This window comes from Podarcis cretensis, assembly GCF_951804945.1.
Source record: "Podarcis cretensis genome assembly, chromosome: 13".
Lineage (NCBI taxonomy): Eukaryota > Metazoa > Chordata > Lepidosauria > Squamata > Lacertidae > Podarcis > Podarcis cretensis.
In genome coordinates this window covers 1296957-1317695 of record NC_137182.1, presented here as the reverse complement: position 1 = coordinate 1317695, position 20739 = coordinate 1296957, and the positions used below count along the sequence as shown (strand labels likewise).

At 47.1% G+C, this 20739-nt stretch overlaps 2 protein-coding genes across 11 annotated transcripts in view; one reads left to right on the top strand and one right to left on the bottom strand.

Annotated features, from left to right (window-relative positions):
• MYO1H (myosin IH) overlaps nt 1-20739 on the bottom strand; it is a 128544-nt gene that overhangs the window by 54582 nt on the left and 53223 nt on the right. The window contains exons 2-4 of one of the 4 annotated variants that reach the window (XM_079949330.1): nt 19218-19276; nt 1902-2063; nt 1130-1245 (exon numbers count right to left, since the gene is read on the bottom strand). In XM_079949330.1, coding sequence (XP_079805456.1) covers nt 1130-1245; nt 1902-2063; nt 19218-19274 — 335 coding nt within the window. In that variant the 5' untranslated portion in view covers nt 19275-19276. Of the gene's footprint in view, nt 1-1129; nt 1246-1901; nt 2064-6194; nt 6432-18777; nt 18889-19217; nt 19277-20739 lie in introns of those variants that run through there. The other 3 variants (XM_079949332.1, XM_079949331.1, XM_079949329.1) reach the window with 3 other exon arrangements.
• FOXN4 (forkhead box N4) overlaps nt 19554-20739 on the top strand; it is a 71472-nt gene continuing 70286 nt past the window's right edge. For 6 of the 7 annotated variants that reach the window (XM_079949712.1, XM_079949710.1, XM_079949708.1 and 3 more), the window contains exon 1: nt 19554-19903. The gene's annotated coding sequence lies outside the window, so the exon portion shown is untranslated. The remainder of the gene's footprint in view (nt 19904-20739) is intronic. The other variant, XM_079949706.1, reaches the window with a different exon arrangement.

Sequence of the window (20739 nt, the reverse complement as noted above, 5' to 3'; positions counted from 1 at the left end):
AGGACCAAACACACACACTGGTCACAGTGACAGCCTTCTCAGAGTTAAGTAAAACATGCCAGGCACCTTCAGAAGCTAGAAGGTTCCAAAGCATCCTTCATCACTTAGGCAGATGGATTCTATTTTTATTTTTAAAATTACATTTATATTCCACCTTTCCTCCAAGGATCTCAAGGTGGCGTACACAGTTCTCCTTTTCATTTTATCATCACAACAACCCTGTGAGGCAGGTTAGGCTGAGAGATGCCAGTGACTGGCCCAAGAACACCCAGGGAGCATCATGGCTGAACTGGGATTTGACCTCTGGTCTCCCAGGTCAGAGTTCAGTGCTCTAACCACAACACCATACTGGCTGAATCAGTCTATCACCAGCCAATTGCACATGTATTAGTAAGTCCTTTCTGTTCAATTTCCTCATTAATTTTACAGACACATTAAAAATGTATAAAAATCTGTATTTAGATTCATACTTAAACTCTTACTTTCAAATGTAATCCTAAAATGCACACTTTTTAAAACATACATTTTGGTACATTTTTGAGACAATAGTTTAAATGGCAAGATTTGGAGAAGTGTGAAATCTGAAGGTTAATTACCAGTGCTATTTTTCTAGGGAAAAATGGTGCTGGAACGCACCATGAGCGCCTCTTTGGCAAAGGCTGGGTGAAAGCCCTGACAATAACACTCCATTTCACATATTAGTCTGGGAGCTGCAAATTTGGTGCTGCTACTTAAAAATGTGGATAAAGTAAAATTCTCCTCCAGCCACATTTTACACAACAATTTCCTTTCCTCCCCCCCCCCCCCAATATTCTGCATTGTTATTTCCCAACAGCTCTATTAACTATGTTTCTGGAGTCAACCCTGTGTGATGCTAGTTACTCCCTTACAGTGGTAGCATTTTTTTATGCCAGGTATTTAAAAACGAGTCTTTCGTTACACTGTCCACAAATTAGCGTAAACTTTTTGGAAGGTGCAACAGGCTCCACATCTACTTAACTACAAGCAGTAACTCAGAAACATAGCAATATAAGGATTTTGCCATTTAAAATCTAATTTGGTTCTTTAAAATCTGGGTGGGAGGAGACTTGCGCAAGCAGACACCTAAGAAAGTTGGCAACGTGCTTACATGTGTGGTGGCAGCTCAAAGAAGTTCACCCCTTTGTATTGCTCCATCTGCTTCACCGTGTAGATGCCCAGCTCTTTGTAGGGATTCACAGACACCAGGAGAGTGCCAATGTACGTCTGAGGGGTAAGGAACAAACGCTACAAATAAGGACCCAAACAGCCACAGGGATGAGGGGTCTGTCCATTGCAGGTTATCTCCATTTCTCAGTTTTCCAGCCTTAAGTGCAAGCTCTCCACTTTTACACACCATTTTGCAACGCAATTGTTTGTGTGCAATTTTGCCTAATTCATATACATTTTTGTAAAGCAACATTTTGTAAAGAGTACATCCTGGTATGTCCCACCACCGATGCCCATCAACAGGCATGAGGGAAGAGCACGTGGGAAATAAAACAAACAATGGTTTGTCTGAATGCCTTTGGAACAAGGCATGGTCAGAGAAACAAATTATGGCTTTGTGTTATGCTCAAGCCAGGCAAAAGCCAGGAAGGGGCAGAGCACATGCAGAAAGTCCAAGGCCCACAGCCCTGCCATCGTGGCCCATAGCCACTGCTAGCCTTGTCCTCCATGAATTGGTCTGATCCTCTTTTGAAGCTACCCCAGGAGGCCCAACACTCCTGTTCTAGTTCCACATTTCCTCTCCACATCTGGAAGAGACACCAATCTAACAGAACAGCAGGCATCCCATAATAACCACCCATCACCACCCCTTTCTTCATAAGACAGCTCATGACCAACTGGAGCATCCCTAAAGCAGCTCAGAGTGCAATTACATAGATGAGGTTCTCCTGATATCGCTTGCGAAGGTTGTCCAAGAAGGCATTTTCACTCGTGTGAGAATCCAAAAGGACGAAATCTTGAATCCCAACTCTGTCCCGGGCCACGAGAGCCCCTTCCATGTTCAGCTTGTAGGGCTTCCTCCACGCTGCTTCGATCTGCAAGGGGCAAGGGGGGGGGGATTGAATCAAGGGTAGCAGAATTTCTCCAAGAGAATTTGGGTACAAGAGGGAGATTAAAGTACAAAGCAACTTCCGGCAGGGCATCTTTGACACCACCTGCTAGTTTTCAGAGATGGAAGAGAACCGATGAGTTCTCATACAGCCCAGAGCACCAGCGTAGGAGAATGGTTAGAGTGCTGGACTAGGACCCCAAGAGACCAGGGTTCAAATCCCTCCCTCAGCCATGAAGTCCGCCAGGTGACCTTGGGGGGCCAGCCAATGCCTGTCAGCCTCACCTACCTCACAGGGTTGCTGCAATGATAAAATGGGGAGGGGAGAAACAATGCACACCACCTTGAGCTCTGGAGGCACGGGAGGTGGAACACAAATTTCTTACATGCCAACCCCTTTTTCAAGGACTCTGGACAATATAGGTATATATAAAATTACTATTTATATATTTACCACGTTTCTATCCCACTTTCCTTTCCACGACCAAGTTGGGATCAGAACCCTGATCTCCCCGGTCTTAGTCCAACACTCTCATGGCTGCATCCCGCTGCCTCTCACGTTTGCCAGCAAAAACTTGACTTCATAAAGGACTATGGTATATTTGTTAGTAGCCACAACATACTTTTTTACCTCATTTTAATTTTTGCTGCTGTCCCTCTAGAAATAATTTGACACAATCATCCCATTATACTTTTATTTGGATGCCAGCCAGGCTTGTGAATTATCATGGAATTATTCCGGGTTGGTGCCATCGTCGAATGGTGGAGTTCCTCCGACTGGAGGAACGGGCTCCGTGAAAATTGGGTCTTCCCACCGCGGCGAAGGGGGGGACCTGCTAGAAACCCCAGGCGGAGGAGCCTGGGGACGTGGGGTTCGGCGGAGCACCGAGAGCGCCTCCCCCACTCGCCGGGAAACCCTTTTTTGGGGCTCTGGAGTGAAGTGGGGTGAGCAGCGTGGTGCAAACGAACCGACTGCTACTTTCACGGAGGGAAGCCGCATAGCCATCGACGGAGAGCACCGGCTTTTTCCTGATGACATTTGGACTTTAAACAAGTACCCGTGAGTAAAAATGGAGGATTGGATTAATGAAAAAAAATTTTTTGAATTAGGTACGAAGCGGGAAGGTATAAAAAGGAAGTCTGCCTCCCGTTTTTTGTAAACAGACTGAAGCAAAGATCGTACAAACTAATTAGCCCTGAATTTGATTCAAAGATTGAAATTTCCGGCACCTATGACCATTAAAACCCCCTTGACGGCAGGAGGAAAGGGGGTAAAAGAACTTTGACTATCTAATCCTGCAGATAGAAAGTAAAGGAATAAATTTCCATTGCCCCCAACCTGGGGACGGGATGTCAGGACAGATTCTTTGAAGGAAACGAACTTGGATAGACAGAAGTAAAAGAGAAACAAATGGACTTTAATGTCGCTTTCTGCTTGTGTTTGTTGCAAGGAAACAAAGTATTGGAAAATTGAAAGTAAATTCTCCTTTGTTTGATATATTTTAAAGATGGAGGTTAACAGAAGTTTTGCCCTCTAGGGGGGGTTTGTTAGTTTCTTTGTTGCAGTTCACAAAGAGACATAACAGCTGTGGAAATCAGCGTGAGACCAGATATTTGACCTTGACTAAAAATGAGCAGGAAGGAAGTTTTTCTTGCTGCCCTTGTTAAAGTGAACGCTATGCTGCAGCAGTTGCAGGAGGACATGAACTTGGTAGATGAGAAACTGGATGCCATGACTGCTGTAGCTAGAAAGTATGGATTGACAGGAGAAGAAGAGAGTGAAACCTTACAACAATTGACCCAAGAAACTGACTTAAAGCAAACCCAAGGGCAGTGGGAGATGGAAGAGATTGTTAATACACCTCAAAAGTTACAAAATGAGAGATCTAATGTCGTTGAATCCAAAGGGTGTCTGCAAACTTCCGGAGTTAAGGGGATTTTTAGCTCTAGTGGGACTGTGAAACAAGAGAATAAGTACCTTTGGAGCAACTACCGTTGGGATTACAAATTCAACAATGGGGAGTGGAACTGGGGGGAATGGAACAACCTGACAAATGAAAATGGAGACTATGACTGTATGGAACTTCCCAGAGATCCACTCCCCATGGAGAAGGGGAAGAAAGTACGAAAGACTTTAACAAGGGACAAGAAAGCGTCGTATCACAACCAGGAGCAAGAAAATCTGCAGAGGTGGCATGGAAGTGACTTGAGAGCCTCAGACATTAGAACACCGGACTGAAAATTAAGATTAAAGGGAAGAAAGGACGGACGCAACCCGAAACCAGGAAGAAAGGGACGATGGACAAAATTAGAAGAGAACTTTCTTTTATATATTTGGCTATTTCTGAGCAACATTTGTGAAATAATAGACTGTGGCGGGAAGGAAATAATTGGCTTTAGTAGAAAGATTTGAAGATAATAAGTATAAATATAATTTAAAGTTTAAATTTAAAGGTATATGGTTTTGAAAGTAAAGGTAAAGTTAAAGGTAATATTGATAAATTTGAAATAGATTGTTAAGATAAATTATTTTCTTTTTTTGATAAATATGGGAAGAATTTGCTGAAACAATGATTAAATTGGAATACAAAAAAGGGAGGTATGAGGAGGTCTAAGACACAAGATAATGAAATGAAGTTATTTTGAATCTTGTATACTCTTTTCTCTTTTTTCTTTTTTTTCTTTTGCCTTTTTTCTGTTTTTGTTTGATTATGCTTTAAATGTTTTTGTATCTTGAAAATTTGAATAAATATTATTTTTTAAAAAATTGAATTATCCTGGAAGCAGCCTTGTGTCTTCCAGAAACTAGCATTTGCTTGACCTGCAAAGCTGCACAAACACAACTTTTTTATTTTCTTGTATGGTTTCCAAAATTCATTTAGAGTCTGCATTGAGAAGAAAACACAACGTTTCTTCCCAGGGGTGCAAAATTTGGGAGTGATGACAATTTTTCTAACTGGAGCAAGATTAATAAATTGTAAACCCTTTGGAAAAGCAATGAAACAAAATCCATCCGATTCAGCCTATTTACTCACTTCTTTGCACTTAAAACTACAATAATCAGAACTAGAGAAAAACCTTCTTTTTGCAAAGTTCTCCTGCCTCATGCATACTACAAGCAACAAGGAAGTTTTTCCTAATGTTTAATCAAAATCTCCTTTCTTGTCATTTGAATCTGTTGGAATCTCAGTCTCCTCTTCTCTTCTATGCACACTTTTCATCAGTCTCCCTTAATTGCTAAGAAATGATTTGGAATTTGGAACAAGGCCACCAGCAAGACGTCTGCAAGGCAGAATCAGTATTACCATCGCACTGCAGTTTAAACCAAAAGTAGCACGGAGCGCACCAGAGTCCCTGCAGCTGTAAATTTGGAGACACCGCAATTTGGTCTAGAAGTTCACCGACTGTCGGGAAGCAATTGGTTCCCCTCTTAATCGTCATTCTGCCCACTGAAACACTATTTTGCACCTCGAGGTACTACTTAAAACAAAAACAAAAAGTGATCTCACAAAAACCCTGGCGTCTGCCACTGCCTTGGTCCAAGGCTAACCATTTGTAAATATTCTGGTTTGTAGCTCATTTTCTTGGCCGCTTTGCAGCTTAATAGTTTCACAGCAGTATTTGGCCAGGATTCCTCGCTTCCACTGCCACTTGCTTGATGGCAGGCTTCTCCAGCCTGGCTCCCCTCTGGCTGTTTTGGGCCAACTAGGACTTATGGGAGTTGTAGTCCAAGCAGCACAAGGTTGGGAAGGCTGTCCTAAGACACTGCTGTCCTCTTAAGTTAATTCAGGAATCCAACTGAGTTCTCCACAAGTTGAACAGATGTGCTTTGCCAAAGGAGAGAGGCGGAGGTGGTGGTGAGGAGGATCAGGGCCCCCAGATCATTTGCACGGAGCCCTGGAACTCCTGCCCCCCAAAATACACTTTTAAAGATTTGCTTGCAGGTCTGCCAAAATTTGCCCCATGCAGATTCATGGGCACTTGCCATTTCTAATGGGAATTTCAGACACAGGCTGTGCCACAAGTCGTTTAAGGATCTAGCTGGGCACAGCTGTGCTCCAGGGGGCGTCTGCTTGGATGAGCCGCCAGGGCTTCAGCTTCCCCCACGTTCCCTTACCTGGCAGGCCTCGGCTCCGTCCTGCGATTCTCCTCTGCCTGTTCCACAACGCAGCCCTTTCTAAAGTGAGCCAGCTGGACTTTAAACATATTGTTGCAATCTCTGCCCTGACTGGGGATGCTGTTCCGCCAATGGGAACTCATGGCCATGGTTGGGAAGGCAGTGAATTGGACAGGGCGTCTTTCTGTGCAAGGTTTTTATCGGAGCTTGCTGGCCACCACAGTCATGAGCTGAGCAAAATATATTTTTCATCACCTTGGAGGAGAGAGAGGGGGGGGGGAGATTCCGAGTGGCTCTTAGAAACAGATCTTGCTCATCTGCACCTGCAGCAGAGAAAGGCTTGCTGAACAGATCACAGGGACATGGCCAGCCTTTTCAGGTGCTGCAAAGACTCTTTCATAGGTTCCAGAAAGCTAATTCAGCCCTGAACACACACCTAGGAAGTAATCTGTCAAGCAGGGATGGGGGTGGGGGAAGAAATCCATTCAATTCACATTTTACCTAATTTACACTTCCCAAACCAGTAAGCGAACTGGGACACAGCCATCTATCAAAATCTGCCTTTCTCCAAATTTTTTAATGCTGTTCTTTGGCCAAAAAGTGTGCAAAGATATGTGTAAACTGGTGAAAATTCCTTGCAAAAAATACATATATTGGGATAAATGTATACAAAAAATCATATTTATTTTCATGCAGATTATTTTTTCAAAAGGTCACAGATGCAGAAATGTAGCCAGCTGAATTTAAGGTTGGAAACTGAGAAACTGAAAGAAAGCAGATATTGACAGATTCACCTGGCTCTACTGTCGGGGAGACTGTCTAAGTGACAGAATTTGGGGCTGCTTTACATGCACCCCATCGTGACAGGCCATTTGCTCAATTTATCTGCGAAGCAGTTTGGGAGTCTGCTGCTGCTGCTGCTGCTGCTGCTTTTCACTCTTGCTTGGCTGAGCCCACCTTGCATGCTCATTTAGTAGCTCCTCCTCCCCCTCAAAATCTCACCCACAAGCACACCCTGCGAAGACAGCATCCTGCAGGTGCCTTCCCCACATGCTAAGCCCCACCTGCATGGGGAAGGGCCTGCAGCAGACTTCCCCAGCCTGGGGCCCAGAAGCCAGCAGGGCCAACTTTCAGAGATGATGGGAGTTGTAGTCCAAAATATCCAGAAGGCAACAGAAAACACGTGTGCTCCCAATCCTCATGGGGACGCTGTGCCACCCACCCTCCTGCTTTCCTGCATCTTGTGCTCCCTTTTCCCGCAGAGAAACTATGAGCAGAGAATCACAGAACTGCAGAGCTGGAAGGGACCCCAAGGGCCAACCCCCTGCAGTGGAGGAATCGCAGCTCAGGAATCCCTGGCAGATGGTCGTCCAACCTCTGTTTAAACACCTCCAACAAAGAAGAGCCCACCACCTTCCCAGGGAGTCTGCTTCATTGTCAAACAGCTCTTCCTGTCAGAAAGCTCTACCCAACAGCAGACTGGAATGTTCACTAACTCACTGGCCCTTCCAAAAACGTCACTCTCTGCCTTCCTAAATCTACTGCGTGAATACTCTCCAGGGCTGTTTCCCAGGGCTTCCGGTGAAGCAAGACTGTACCTGTTCTTGCATGCAGAAGGTCCCAGGTTCAATCCCCAAAGAGAGCCCAGCCAGAAGCCCTGGAGAGCTACTGCCAGCCAGTGCAGGCAGTACTGAACTGGGTGGTCTAATGGACTGACTCGCTAGAAGGCAGCTTCCTTTGTTCCTATGCTGACACAGCCTGGGGTGGGGGTGGAGAGAGGAACACAAAATAAGAGACTAAAGTGCCTCTGACCATGTGCAGAGTTGCTCTCTCCACTGTACAACTCTCTCAATCCTGCGCACATCTAGGGTTAGAACAGCCAAGGCTTCTCATTCGACATTGTGGCAGCTTCAGCCTTTCCCCTTTTCCTCCTAGGAAATAACTGCTGCTTTCCCAAAGGTCCCAGGCCTGCCTGACCAGGAAGCTCGGCCAGCCCCTCTCAAGGGGCACTGACAGTATGAAGACCAACACACTGCTCTGCACCAGATACAGAAAGAACGCCTTACCTTCTCTGAGATCAGAGAGAGAAAGGAGTGAGTGGCCTTTGAAATCCCAGGAGCTGCCTACTGGATCAGATTTCTCTCACCTATTTCTTTTCACGGAATTACCCCTCGGGCAAATTGCTTCCCTTCCTGCCATCCTTGGACTGCCACAGCTGCACAAGGAAGTGCTCAGTTTCCACTGAAACATTTCCACTGACTGCAGTTAGAAGCCAACCCATTAAGGGCAGGGGGCGGGGGGGGGGAGATTCTCATCATTTTCTCTGCCACCCACAGTAGCACTGTCTCAAGGACCACTGCCTTCCTGCAGCCAGGACCCTGGCTCAAGCGTCTCATGGAGGCCATTTCAAGCAGGCACCAGAAATGCCTGCTCAAGGAAAACACCTGCCCCAAGTTGCTCGATACTGAAAGGACCCAGGGCTCCTGTGACACAAATCTGTATATGCTAAATTATATTACATTAACAACAAACAATAATAATTATGTTACCCAGCCTTCACCAGCAGGCCCCAGGCTGGGTTACACCAACTCAACATTCAAAATTCAAAGCAGTTAAAGCATATTGGATTTGCAATAATAGGTGGGTCCTGAAAACACACATAGAATCATAGAATTGTAGAGTTAGAAGGGACCCCAACGGTCATCTAGACCAACCCCCCGCAACACAGGAAACTCAGCTAAAGCATCCATTATAAATGGCCATCCAATCTCTGCTTAAAAACCTCCAAGGAAGGAGTGCTGAAGAGGTACATCTTCAACATTTGCCCAAAGCTGTTCAGTGAAAAAGGCAGGTGCACCTCTGTGTAGAGGGACCTCCACAGCTGAAGGGCTGCCACAGAGAAGGCCCTGCTCTGGGCTGCCACCACCCCAAGCCTCTGATAACCTTTGAAATCCCTGCACTGGGCAAATTAAGATGGCAGAGGGCTCACCAACCCTTCATTTTGCAATGCACTCAGCTGCCCTATGAGCAAAATATAAGAAAAAAATCTTTGGGTGGCAGGAGCGGGAAGGCAGGAGATCCAATTATTAATGCCCTAAAACCATGAGTTGCACATCAGCAGAAATCCAACAGGTTAAACTCCCACAACCATCACTGCATCTAAAATTCCTGCCTGCAGAACTCCTTATTCACCTCCCTCCTCTAACAGGGCTGAGCTGCTTTTCCCAGCTGAACAGCAAGAGGAAATTCAACAGGTTAAGCATCCTGAGCCCCCTGTTGGATTTTGGCCCAACAAGGCACCTGTGTTGTTGTTTTTTTTAAAAAAAACATGTCTGAGGAGAAGAGGGTGCTCTGGTTACAGAAATGACAAGTGACTTCTTCACATTTTCAGAAGACGTACGTCCTGTTTTCTACCACAAGAGGTCACCCTAAAACCTTCTTTTAAATTAAATCCTTAACAGTCCCTCTGCTGATCACAACACAAAGTGGGCAGAAAGTTTATTAATTTGTCTTATCAATTGATTTAATTCATTCTTACTTGATGGATTTATATTCTGCCCGAGGTGAGTGCATAAAATACAGACACATGATAATAGAAGCTGATAAAGATTTTTTTTTTAAGTCCAGTGTAAGCCACATAAAAAAGAAGAAAAAGTTAAAGATACTGAATTTAAGCACCTGAGTAAATTTTAGAGCCACTTGTTTGTCTAAACTCTGGCCAGCTCTATTAAGATTTGTTTCTATTGGGCTGCGTTTCCAAGTAATGCCCTCAGCTGTGCTGGAGGAGCAACTAGATCCCATATGCAGATAGAGAGACTCTGTATTTGTGGGCATGTGCATGTAGAAGACATTCACCGCTATTTGTGACATGGCCCACTATACACAGAACCTAGGAGGCACTTTCTGAGTCCCCTGTTTGTTCCAAGAAAGCAGTCTCTCCTTGGCAGAGACGTTCTAGGCTGCTGAGCCCTCTTTGGGCTGGTGGCAAGAAAAATCAAGGAGGAGGAAGTGGAGAAAACTGCAGTGACTTGTAAGGGAGATTCAGAGGTCTAAACAGAAATGCATTGCATGCAGTCCTGGAGGAGCCCCAATTGCAGCCTTGCTTATGTCTTAGGCAGAGTCACAAACACACTCTTTCTGACAGGGTTTGTATGGTTTTGTCATGGCCTCTCTGGCTAGTACAATATTATCTTATTTACCGTACTTACTTCCTAGAAGATGAGCCAGTCAGCAGCTGCTGCATCTTGAACCGGATTATTATTTTTTTAGAGAACCTCGTCCTCAAGGGCAGCCCGACATACCAACAGATTGCAGTAGTCAAACCTGGAGGTGACTAGGGCCTGTATAATTCTGGGCAGGCTACTTCTGCCTAGCTAGATCCTACCCTTTCCGACAGGCTCTGGACAAACAACAGCCATCAAGCGTTTGCAGAGTTCACCTGCTTTTGGGAAGGTAGTCTTCTTGCAAATACAGTGGTACCTCGGGTTATAGACGCTTCAGGTTACAGACTCTGCTAACCCAGAAATAGTACCTCGGGTTAAGAACTTTGCTTCAGGATGAGAACAGAAATCGTGAGGTGGTGGCACGGCGGCAGCAGGAGGCTCCATTAGCTAAAGTGGTACCTCAGGTTAAGAACAGTTTCAGGATAAGAACGGACCTCCAGAACGAATTAAGTTCTTAACCTGAGGTACCACTGTATGTTTCTTATCCCTGCGCTGCGGTGCACAGCTTTCTTTGACCCAGGCCTCTGCACAGCACAGCACCAGTGCTGAGCTCAGTACAGGACCAGGCCATACGTGACACAGAAGCACTGAAACATAAGAAGAGTTCTGCTGAGTCAGTCTGCTGAATCATCTAGTCCAGCCTCCTTTTCTCACAGTGGCCAACCAGATGCCCCCATGGGAAACCTGCAAGCTGAGAACAAGAGCAACTCTCCCCTTCTGTGGCTTCCAGCAGCTCATATTCAGAAGCACTTCTGACTCTGACCAAGCATGTGCAGAGTGCCACTCTCTCGCCACCAAGGAAGGGCAGCCAAGCACTTAGGATTACAGAAATGGAGACAACACTGATCAAGCATAGGGATGGGGAGAAATTCACTTCCCTTCACATTTAAAGGCTAGCCTGCCTCTGAAATATGAAAACTGAAACACAGCCATCCTTCACTATTTGCACTTCCACAAATTCTGCAGTGCAGTTCTCTGGCCACGTAAAGTGTACAAAAATGCAGGCATTGGGGTAAAATGTGCATTATAATGCATCTATTAGTGAAAGCAACATACACAAATGTCTTAGGGAAGATTGCTTTGTTCAAACGTGTGCTGGGCTAAACTGCAAATTTAAAGTTTGCATTGAAATACTGATGAATGTTGTGAGCCCCTCCATCTTATGCCCAGGCTCTATATAGGTGTAAATAAAACAGTACACCCTGAAGGCCTCGGCTGACCCTCATTCCAAGGAAACCGAACCTGGCAAAGCGCAGTGCCCCCTGCTTGGAGAGAGGGGTAAATACAGAACGAAGTAGAAGTGGTACTTAGAATCATAGAATTGTAAAGTTGGAAGGGACCCCCAAGGGTCATCTAGTCCAACCCCCTGCAATGCAGGGATCTTTTCTGCATTACAATCACAAACATTAAATCAAATATTCTAACATAAAATAAAATACATACTGGTGAACAATTAAGAGTCTGACCTGGCATAAAGCAGCTTCTGGCACACTTCTCCTCTGTGAAACTGTCTATCCCTCCTTGAAAACCAACCAGTCAATTGGCAATTGTTGACATGTAGATCTGGTATTGCTGAATTCCCCAAGGAGCCCTGCCTTGCCTTGCCCAGGATCCCATTTCCTGCAGAGCCGTCCCTCTTGTTGGGCAGAGAGTGGCAGTGCCGATCTCAGGAGACAGCTGCCGAAGGATGTGGGGCAGAGCAAGGGTCCAGCTGGCATCTCATGAGCTAGCCTGCTGTCATTGGCCACGGGGGAGGAGGAGGAGGCTGTCCAACCATCAGCATGGAAATATGCATCAACTTCCAGCCTGGATGGTTTGCTGAGTGTGGAGTGGGGTTGCCATCTTGTCCTTTGCCTCAAGTGGCAAAATAGATTGCACCAGTCCTATGCAGTGACCATTCAGGCACCTCTGGAAAGCTCAGAGGCAGGGCAGGGCAAGGCGGCAACCTCCAGCCCACCTGTCCCCAGCCTGTAGGGCACAAAAGGTAAACTGCTTCTGAGGATGGAGATTAACTTTAGGTTTAGAGCAGTTCACAGGCTTCTCCTTCTCCATGAACTTAACTTTTTTCAAAAGCCACATAAAGTCTTTGCCACATCTTGTGGGACTGAATTATATAATCAAATTATTTCCACTAGGTCAAAATATAAAGGGCAGAGGGACACCTGCTCCCCTGGAACCAGCTGCTCCTTAAAGGTAAAGGGACCCCTGACCATTAGCTCCAGTCATGACCAACTCTGGGGTGGCAGCGCTCATCTTGCTTTATTGGACAAGGGAGCCGGTGTACAGCTTCTGGGTCATGTGGCCAGCATGACTAAGTCGCTTCTGGCGAACCAGAGCAACACACGGAAATGCCATTTACCTTCCCGCCGGAGCAGTACCTACTTATCTACTTGCACCATGACATGCTTTCGAACTCAGCTGCCCCTTAGCAACTAGCAAAACACCCCCAGAACGCCACAGGAAGTGGGGATGGTCACTCCTGTGGTGCATGCACAGAATATCATTTATAAAGGGAAACCATTCCAGGTTCTTTTTAAGAAAATCTACCACATCTGTAAGCTTACTAATCTCACTGAAAAGCCAGCATTAAATATAAATGTGGTGACCAGCTGTCTGCTTGGGAAAAAGACAAAACTTGGCAGACACCCCTGTCCAGTTTTTTAAAGATGATATAATAATGTTCTAAACTTGATTATACCCACAGCAAAACATTTACATGGCAATATCTTCCAGAGAACAGAAAATGCAAGCTTTTAAGGTTAATCGTCATCGGCATGAGGGGGACAGGATTATTCCACGGTTCCTTGTCAATAGACAAATCCTTGCCTGTAACTTTGGCACAGCAGCCTTAGATCGTCTTTCTCCGTGAAAAGCACAGAGGTTGAGAGGGGAACCCAACCTATTCTCCCAAAGCAAAAGACAGTTCAAAAACATTCCTTTAAAACCCCAAAGCTTCCAACAGTTCCGCAGGCTTCACGGCTGCCATCTTGAAAAAGATTTGATGGCCGGGGGCCTCTTTCCATTTCTATCAGGGTGGAGGGGAGAGAGAGAGAAAGAGACACCCTGTTATAAGAGTTTGATGGTAATCCTCTGAGAATTTTTTTAAAAACCTCTCTCCCGGGGGTGGGGAGGGGGAAGAAAGCCCTTCCCCGAAAGCGCTTATGAAGGACAACATTTTTGTGTCCCCCGAATAAAACGTTTTAATGTGCTACAATCCATTACACACATATCCCACCATTTCCTTTCAATAATTATTCATTAGAAAACATTTAACGTCGCTGCAAATTTCACACTGGGCAGTCTGTGGACAAAGGGCCAACGATGGCCCATTTAGGAGAGAGGCTGGAGGCCGCCTCTGCTAATCTGAGAAATGGGAGGGGGGCGCCTGGGCTGGCCAGGCTGGACACAAGGGCCCCTGCCAAATTGTGCAGTTAACGGTCAAAGCCCCCCTGCCTACTTTGACACTCATTTAAAGATGACAGCGAACAATAGAGATTTGTTCCTGGCAACTCTTTCTTGTCAGGCTCAGGCAGGTCTACAGCAACTAAGCCGAGGACCGACCGGCTCGGCCGTCCTCTAGCTCAGGGCCGGGGGGCGGGGTTCCTTAGACCTGCCATGTCAGGCCTCTTCCTCTGGGGCCTTCCCCCCCCCCCCACTCAATGCGACAGGTGAAGAATGCACAGGTTAAGAGAGAGAGAATGGGAGCCCCAGGCAGAGCACGTCCGCTCTGTGGATGCTATGGCAAGGTGGGCCAGGTCAAGAGAACCTTCTTTGGGACAGGAATCCTGATGCTTTGAAACAGTGTGGGCTTTGTGATGGGTGGGAGGGAATCAAGGCATATTTCTTTCGGTCTCCCCTGCCCACCTCCCCCAGAACCCTCCAGTCGCTGTCATCTCAGGGAGACGGTGCAACTCCTGCTCATTTGGGGTGCAGAAACAATAGGCCAAGCCAGAGGCCAGGGGCCATTCAAATTTCAAGCAGGGAAACCAACAAAAAAAAGTGAGTCTCTTGGGCTTCAGAAAGTTAGGGGGGTATGCAATTCCCTATCTGTGGATTGGTCAGCAGCAGAGAGAGAATCTTGTGGGGGTCAAAAGAGGCCGCAGGTACAAGGAGGGTCGTGGCTCAGAGCCACAGCCCCTGCTTCACTTGTAGAAGGTCCCAGGTTTGCCCCCCCCCCCCCCACATCTGAAGCAGGGCTGGGAATATTCCCCGTCTGAAAGAGGTGCTGCCAGTCCACGTAGGCAATGCTGAGCCAAGCGGATCAAGGCCCTAACTTTGAGACAAAGCAGCTTCCAATGGCACAGTAGCTACAAACTGGAGATTCACCTGCTAAGGGTCAGGAGCAGCAGCAACAGGCTTTGAGCTCGCCAAGAGACTAAACTGAAGCTTGTGTAGCGGCCACATGCTCATTGGGGAGGGGAGGGGCTTGGCATCACCTCTGCAGGATGTTCCCAAGTTCTGCAGCGAGGATGTCTTGGCATAAAGTGCAAGAGCGGTATCAGGTCAGGTTTGGAGAAACAGAGTAGCATCCCTGCTTTTTACTTATTGCAAAAATTAGCCTGGATTGCACAGGCTGGCTATTTCTAAATTCTGAGGTTACAGCGCATAGGACATCACCTGCGTGCGCAAATGGTATAATAGTATACATCACTGGAGTTATAACCAGGACTTTGTACGCACTTTAAAAAAAATAAAAAAAACCCCACACTATTTCTGCAATCTGTATCTATAATGCAAGCCAAGTACCGTATATCTGTATGCAGTTGCTGCTTATTCATAATTTAATCTGGTTCTGCAAACCAGATTTGAGAAGGACAGGAAGCAAAATTTCTTTCCAAAATTTGTACCTTCCATTTCTGTACCACCACTTTCTAAAGTGGCAGACAGTTAAAAAATAGCAAACACACAGTAAATAAGAATCAAATCAATATTTTGTTTAAAGCATAAATCAGTGTACAATAATAAAAACAGCTGGACTAAAAAAATAAAATAAGAACAGCTGCCTTTTGTTATAATTCAACAGCTAATTCAGCAGTGGAACATAACAAAGTAAAACAGCAGATTAAAATTAGAAAGGTTGGCCTTGAGGCCACGTGTGACCCCCAAACTAATAAGTGCCTCCTCTGTCAAGAGTGACCTGTGATCTGCTGCATCTGGCAGGGCAGAGAGGAAGCCGGGGAGAGAGAGAGAGAGAGAGAGAGAGAGAGAGAGAGAGAGGGAGAGAGGTTGCGCTCCCCACTTTGTATCCGGCCCTGCCTACCATCGGCTTCAGCTGTGCACCCAGTTGGCACCAGGCCTCTGGCAGATTCTACCTTTGGGAACGTGTCCCTCAACAGAAAAAGGGGGTTCCCATCCCTCTTATAAAGAATTAAATCAAAACTACTGGTGAATAAAAGGCAGGAGAGTGATGCCCCCTTTCCCTGCCCCACAACTGGAAATTTTGCTTGGCTTAACTGATTCAGAATTAACCCTCAAGTCTTGCTCATAAATACAGATTTATCAACAAAGCTTTTGGAGGTGCTGCACTCTGGGGATTGTGCAAGATGCTCTTTGTAATCAGCACACTATACAGTTCTAAGAAACTGATGCTTGAATTACTTTTATTACTGGACAATACTGGACCAACCATCACATGCCAACCCTGTATCAAAGGTCTGGTCATGAAGAGAAGCGCGGCCCCCCCCCCTCCAAGAGACCCTCCATAACCAAGAGGTCCCAGGCTCTGCAATGGAAGTTTACTGACGTGGAGCTGAGCAGGGGCTTAACATCTCCCATCAAGTAGAAGAGAACAGATGTCCCAGAGTCCTGGCAGAAAACAAGCACATGCATCCTAGTCTAATTGCAGGTAGGGGAAACCATCATAAATCCCAGCCCAGGCATCGAGGCAAGTTGAGAAAGCTGACATTTGTCTATTTATCCTACATCTTAGAGAAATAGCAGGACAACAAAATAGATCCACTTTTGCATTTCGTGACTAAATCATCCCATTAAACCTTTCTCAGCTGCAACTCAATTCAAGCTCAATTCAAACTTAGCCAAAATCTACACTGTCCCCAGAGCAGTTGCACAGAACATCTGCAACTTTAACTTACCCCTGCATCAGTCCAAATGCTTGTGGGGTCAGATGTCGTGTTTGCAGCCAAGACCAAAGTTCACCTAGGACCTAGATTCTGGTTCCAGCACCAGGACGGTAGGATACTGAACTGCCGGATTCCAGCATTACCTTGTGGGTTAAATGTGTGCTGAGTTGGCAGCCCATTGCTGATTCTCAACTTAACAGATAGTTGTGGGGGGGGGGGACAAGGAACGGGACTTGCTGTACTTTGCATGCTCTCCTGGTTCCAAAAGTGCTGCACTCATTTTAACCCCAGGACAATGTTGTCAAGAGACTACCTGTCAAAAAGACAACGGTGCATCTGAAGAGCTGAGAAGCCTGTACCTTAGAGGAGGAAATGCATCTCAGCAGAAATTTTACAAAGTATCACTCTGCACGTTCCCAATCAATCGTGACATCAGCCTTTTTGACCTGCCCAAGCCACGCTCTCAAATCCAGTATCACAGAGCAATGCAGTGACCCTCAACATAACAGCAACTTCCCTGGAGTTGATTGTGAGCTGAGCGGTTGCAAAGTCAAACCAGGGAAACAAACCCCAAGGAAGGACTTAGGACATAGGAAAGCAAAGGCACCAAGGCACCAAATGCAGCCTGGACACTCAGGTTCCACACACAGCATACTTTCAAAGCCCACGACTCTTGCCAAATAATCCTGAGAGGTGTGCCTTGTTAAGGGCACTGGGAATTTTAGCACTGTGAAGGATAAACTACAGTTCCCAAGATTCTTGGGAGGGGGGATATGCACTTTTGATGTGCTTTAAATGCATGGTGTGTTCAGCTTGGATTAAATCTGGGTCTGAGAACCTGCAGCCCCCCAGGTGCTGTTGGGCTTCAGGTCTCATCAGAATGGAGGGCCTTGGAATCCAACCCCTGGGAGGTCACAGGAGACACAGACACACATGACACACACATCTTGGAGCGAGAAGTTAGTGGGCACCCTCCTCTCCTAGCAAACTCTGAGAAACGGAGTTCTGTTTCATCACTTGTGATTTGCTGCCCTGGGCTCCTTTGGGAGGAAGATCAGGTTAATAAACAAATCCATACAACGTTCTCGGCCCCTCAACCAAACAGCGCCCAAGATTCTTGGTGGGCAGTCAAATAGGCTTCCCTATGAGTTTGTTGGGTAGACACACTCTGGATGCTCCCCCATCTTCCATAGCTGCATGGTGGGCACTTCATTCCAGTGCAGAGCTTGGGCCACCTTCCCCTGCCCTCCTCGTTTTGCCCTTCTGCCCCTGTGAGCTGCTGGCCAGACACTGCACCTTTCCCAGGAAGACCAACCAACTAAAGTGCACCTCATAGCAGGAGAATGAAGTTAGTTGACGTGTGACGGAACAAGGCCTTCTTAGGGACAGCCCCAGTGGGCTCCCTCTCTTCTAGCCCTCAAGCAAACCGTGAAGAGGGCTATTTAGTGCTTTACTTTTTGAACCCCGCTGCTACAAATAGGTTTCCTGTTGCCCCAGTTCTTGTAACCCCTCAGTTCTGTATTTTCTTGCATGATAAGTTATTGTGTGGGCTCTTGTAGCCAAAAGGCAAAATATAGCCAGGGCTATTTTTCTAGAAAAATAGGTGCAATGGCATCCACCTGAGAGGTGCCAGGCCTGAGTTCCATCTGAAAAAAGCCCCAAATATAAGCCTAATACAGTGGTACCTCTAGTTACGAACTTAATTTGTTCTGGAGGTCCGTTCTTAAGCTGAAACCATTCTTATCCTGAGGCAGGCTTTTGCTAATGGGGCCTCTGGCGCGTGAATTCCATTCACATCCTGGGGCAAAGTTTGCAACCAGGAGCAGCTACTTCCGGGTTAGTGGAGCTCATAACCTGAAGCGTTCGTAACCAGAGGTACCACTGACAAATGCCCTAGCTACACCCGGCCCCTCATTTTCTCAGTTGCCCAACTTCAAGCCTAGGTGCATTGGGGGCACTGAATCAAGACCCTCCAGCAGGAAGGTTAACCAGGGGCCGCGCCCGGCACCCGGTTCAAGGCAGGAGCAAGGCCATCGGGTGTCTAAGGGCTACCACAGCCTGTCCCAATGGGAGCAAATGCCTGACTAGGGAGCTGCCTTCTGTGCAATGCGACCATTTTGTAGGCCTCACTTTGTTTGATTAGCTAAAATTAAGTAGTTTGCATAACGGGACTCTTTCCTGGGGCGGGGAGGGGAAGAGTTCTATTACTTCAACATCACAAGAAATGCAGAAGACCTTGGCTGGAGAGAAGTGTTTCCTTTGTTGCCCCGTTTTATTGGCCGAAGCGATGGCTAAGGTGGCTGGCTCCCCCTCTGTCCACTCCCTGGGGCCTCCGAATCCTCCTTCCCGCCTTCCCGGCAGGGGGAGCTTATGGGGGCGCGGCAGCTCGGGAGCCCCCCCCCCCCCGATGCCCCCCAGCGCCTCTCCCCTGAGCCAGCCGACAAAGCTCCCTGGGAGGGACGGAGGGGACCAGGAAAGCCTCGCGGGGCCCCTTCAGCTCCTGGGCGGACGATAAAGCAAATCAATAAATAGCCCTTGGTTTCTTTAAAGCAGCGCTCCCAAGTTCCCCGGCAGTAAACCCCAAGCGCGGGGTCTCCCTGCTGCCTCCCCCCCCCCCCCGACGGGCCTCTTTCTTGTGCTGAGGGGGGTGAGAAAGTCCCGGACAGAGAGAAGCAATCTTCCCTTTCCTGCCCCTACTTTCCTCCCGGAGCTCCGCTTACCTCCTCAGCCTCCGGCATGCTGCCTCTCCTCCAAGGAGCAGCCACCGGCAGAGCCATTTCGCGCGGGGCTGTTCTGGGGCCCCGGCCACGCCACCCCTTTAAAGGCACAGCTCCCCCAAAGGGCTCTGGGAGTTGTAGTTTGTGGGGGTGCGGAGAGGAGGAGCCGGCGAACTGCAGCTCTGGGAAGGGAAGAGGGAGGCTCTCCTCGCAACTCTCAGCACCCTCCACAAACTACAGCTCCCAGAAACCTCTGGAGGAAGGCCTGACTGGCGCTTGAAAGGGGTGGGGTGGCAATGGCCTTGGTCTCCATGGGTGCTGGGGCAGGTGCGGCGGGGCCCCTGCAGCTAAGGACACCCCGTGGAGCACAATGAACCAACGGGGCTTAATGGCATGAGGAAGAATTGTCATTCATTTCATAATCGCTTGGGTTGCAATTTCCATTAGAAACGGGGCTTCCTTCTGAGTAGACAAGCACCGGATCACACTCTGAACTGCTTTACAGTTGGTGGATGAGAGAACATAGACCTCAAATTCAGGGGCTCTGACTTGTTAAAGACAAGAAAACAGTTTGTGGGTGTCCTGTGAAATCACAGAAGCATCACCAGTTGGGTGGTACCTCCTCCCCCCTCCTGTATTTGACTGAGCCTGTGCTTTTTTCAGCAGCCAGCTAGGCAGCAATTAAACAGGTGAAGCTTTATCACTTAACTCTGTGCCAAGCAAACCTCCTAGTGTATAATGTTAAAGGGGAATGAGCAGGTCTACTTTATTTGAATGAATGACATCCCTGCGCAGGACTTTTACTTTCTTACTTTCTCTCCCCCCCCCCTTTCAATAATGTTGTTATGGTGTAAAAGGCTCTAGTCTAGAGAACCACTTAATGCAAACATTGCTTTTACCAGACAAGCAACCACAACAGCAATGCCTCGTGTAATAAATAAGTGAACAAACAGGTTGTGTCCACCGCCGCTGCCACTTCATGGCTGACTGCATTAGGAAATGAGATTTTTATAACGGCCTGGCTGGAAGCAAACAAATGACCCAACCCTAGTTAGATTTACTGCTGCATCTTCCTCGTCATGATTATTATAAGCCCTGTTTGGCTGTGGAGAAGCAGGAAGGAGAATGAGCTTTGGGAGTGGTGGGGTTTTAATAAGTGGGCTGGGGTGGGCACCCACACCTCACAGTGGGTTGGGAAATTTAAATATAATGGAACTTTAACAATGCAGTCGTATATATGTCTATTCAGAGATAACCCCCACTGAGCACAATGGGACTTACCCCCAGGTAAGCATGCGTTGGAGTGCAGCCTAAGTAATTTGGCCATATTAAAGGGGTCCCAAGCATGGCCTCCTTTAGTTCTGTGCTCTTCACCCCAGTAACTAGAGCTCTGGTCAGAAGCTAGTTCTGGCCAAGGACAGGTCTCCTGGCCACAAAGGCCACACTCCAAGTCTCTCCTTTCTCATGACAAAGATCACATTTCTGGATGCACTAAATGACTCTGCCCTGGAACACCTGGCTGTTA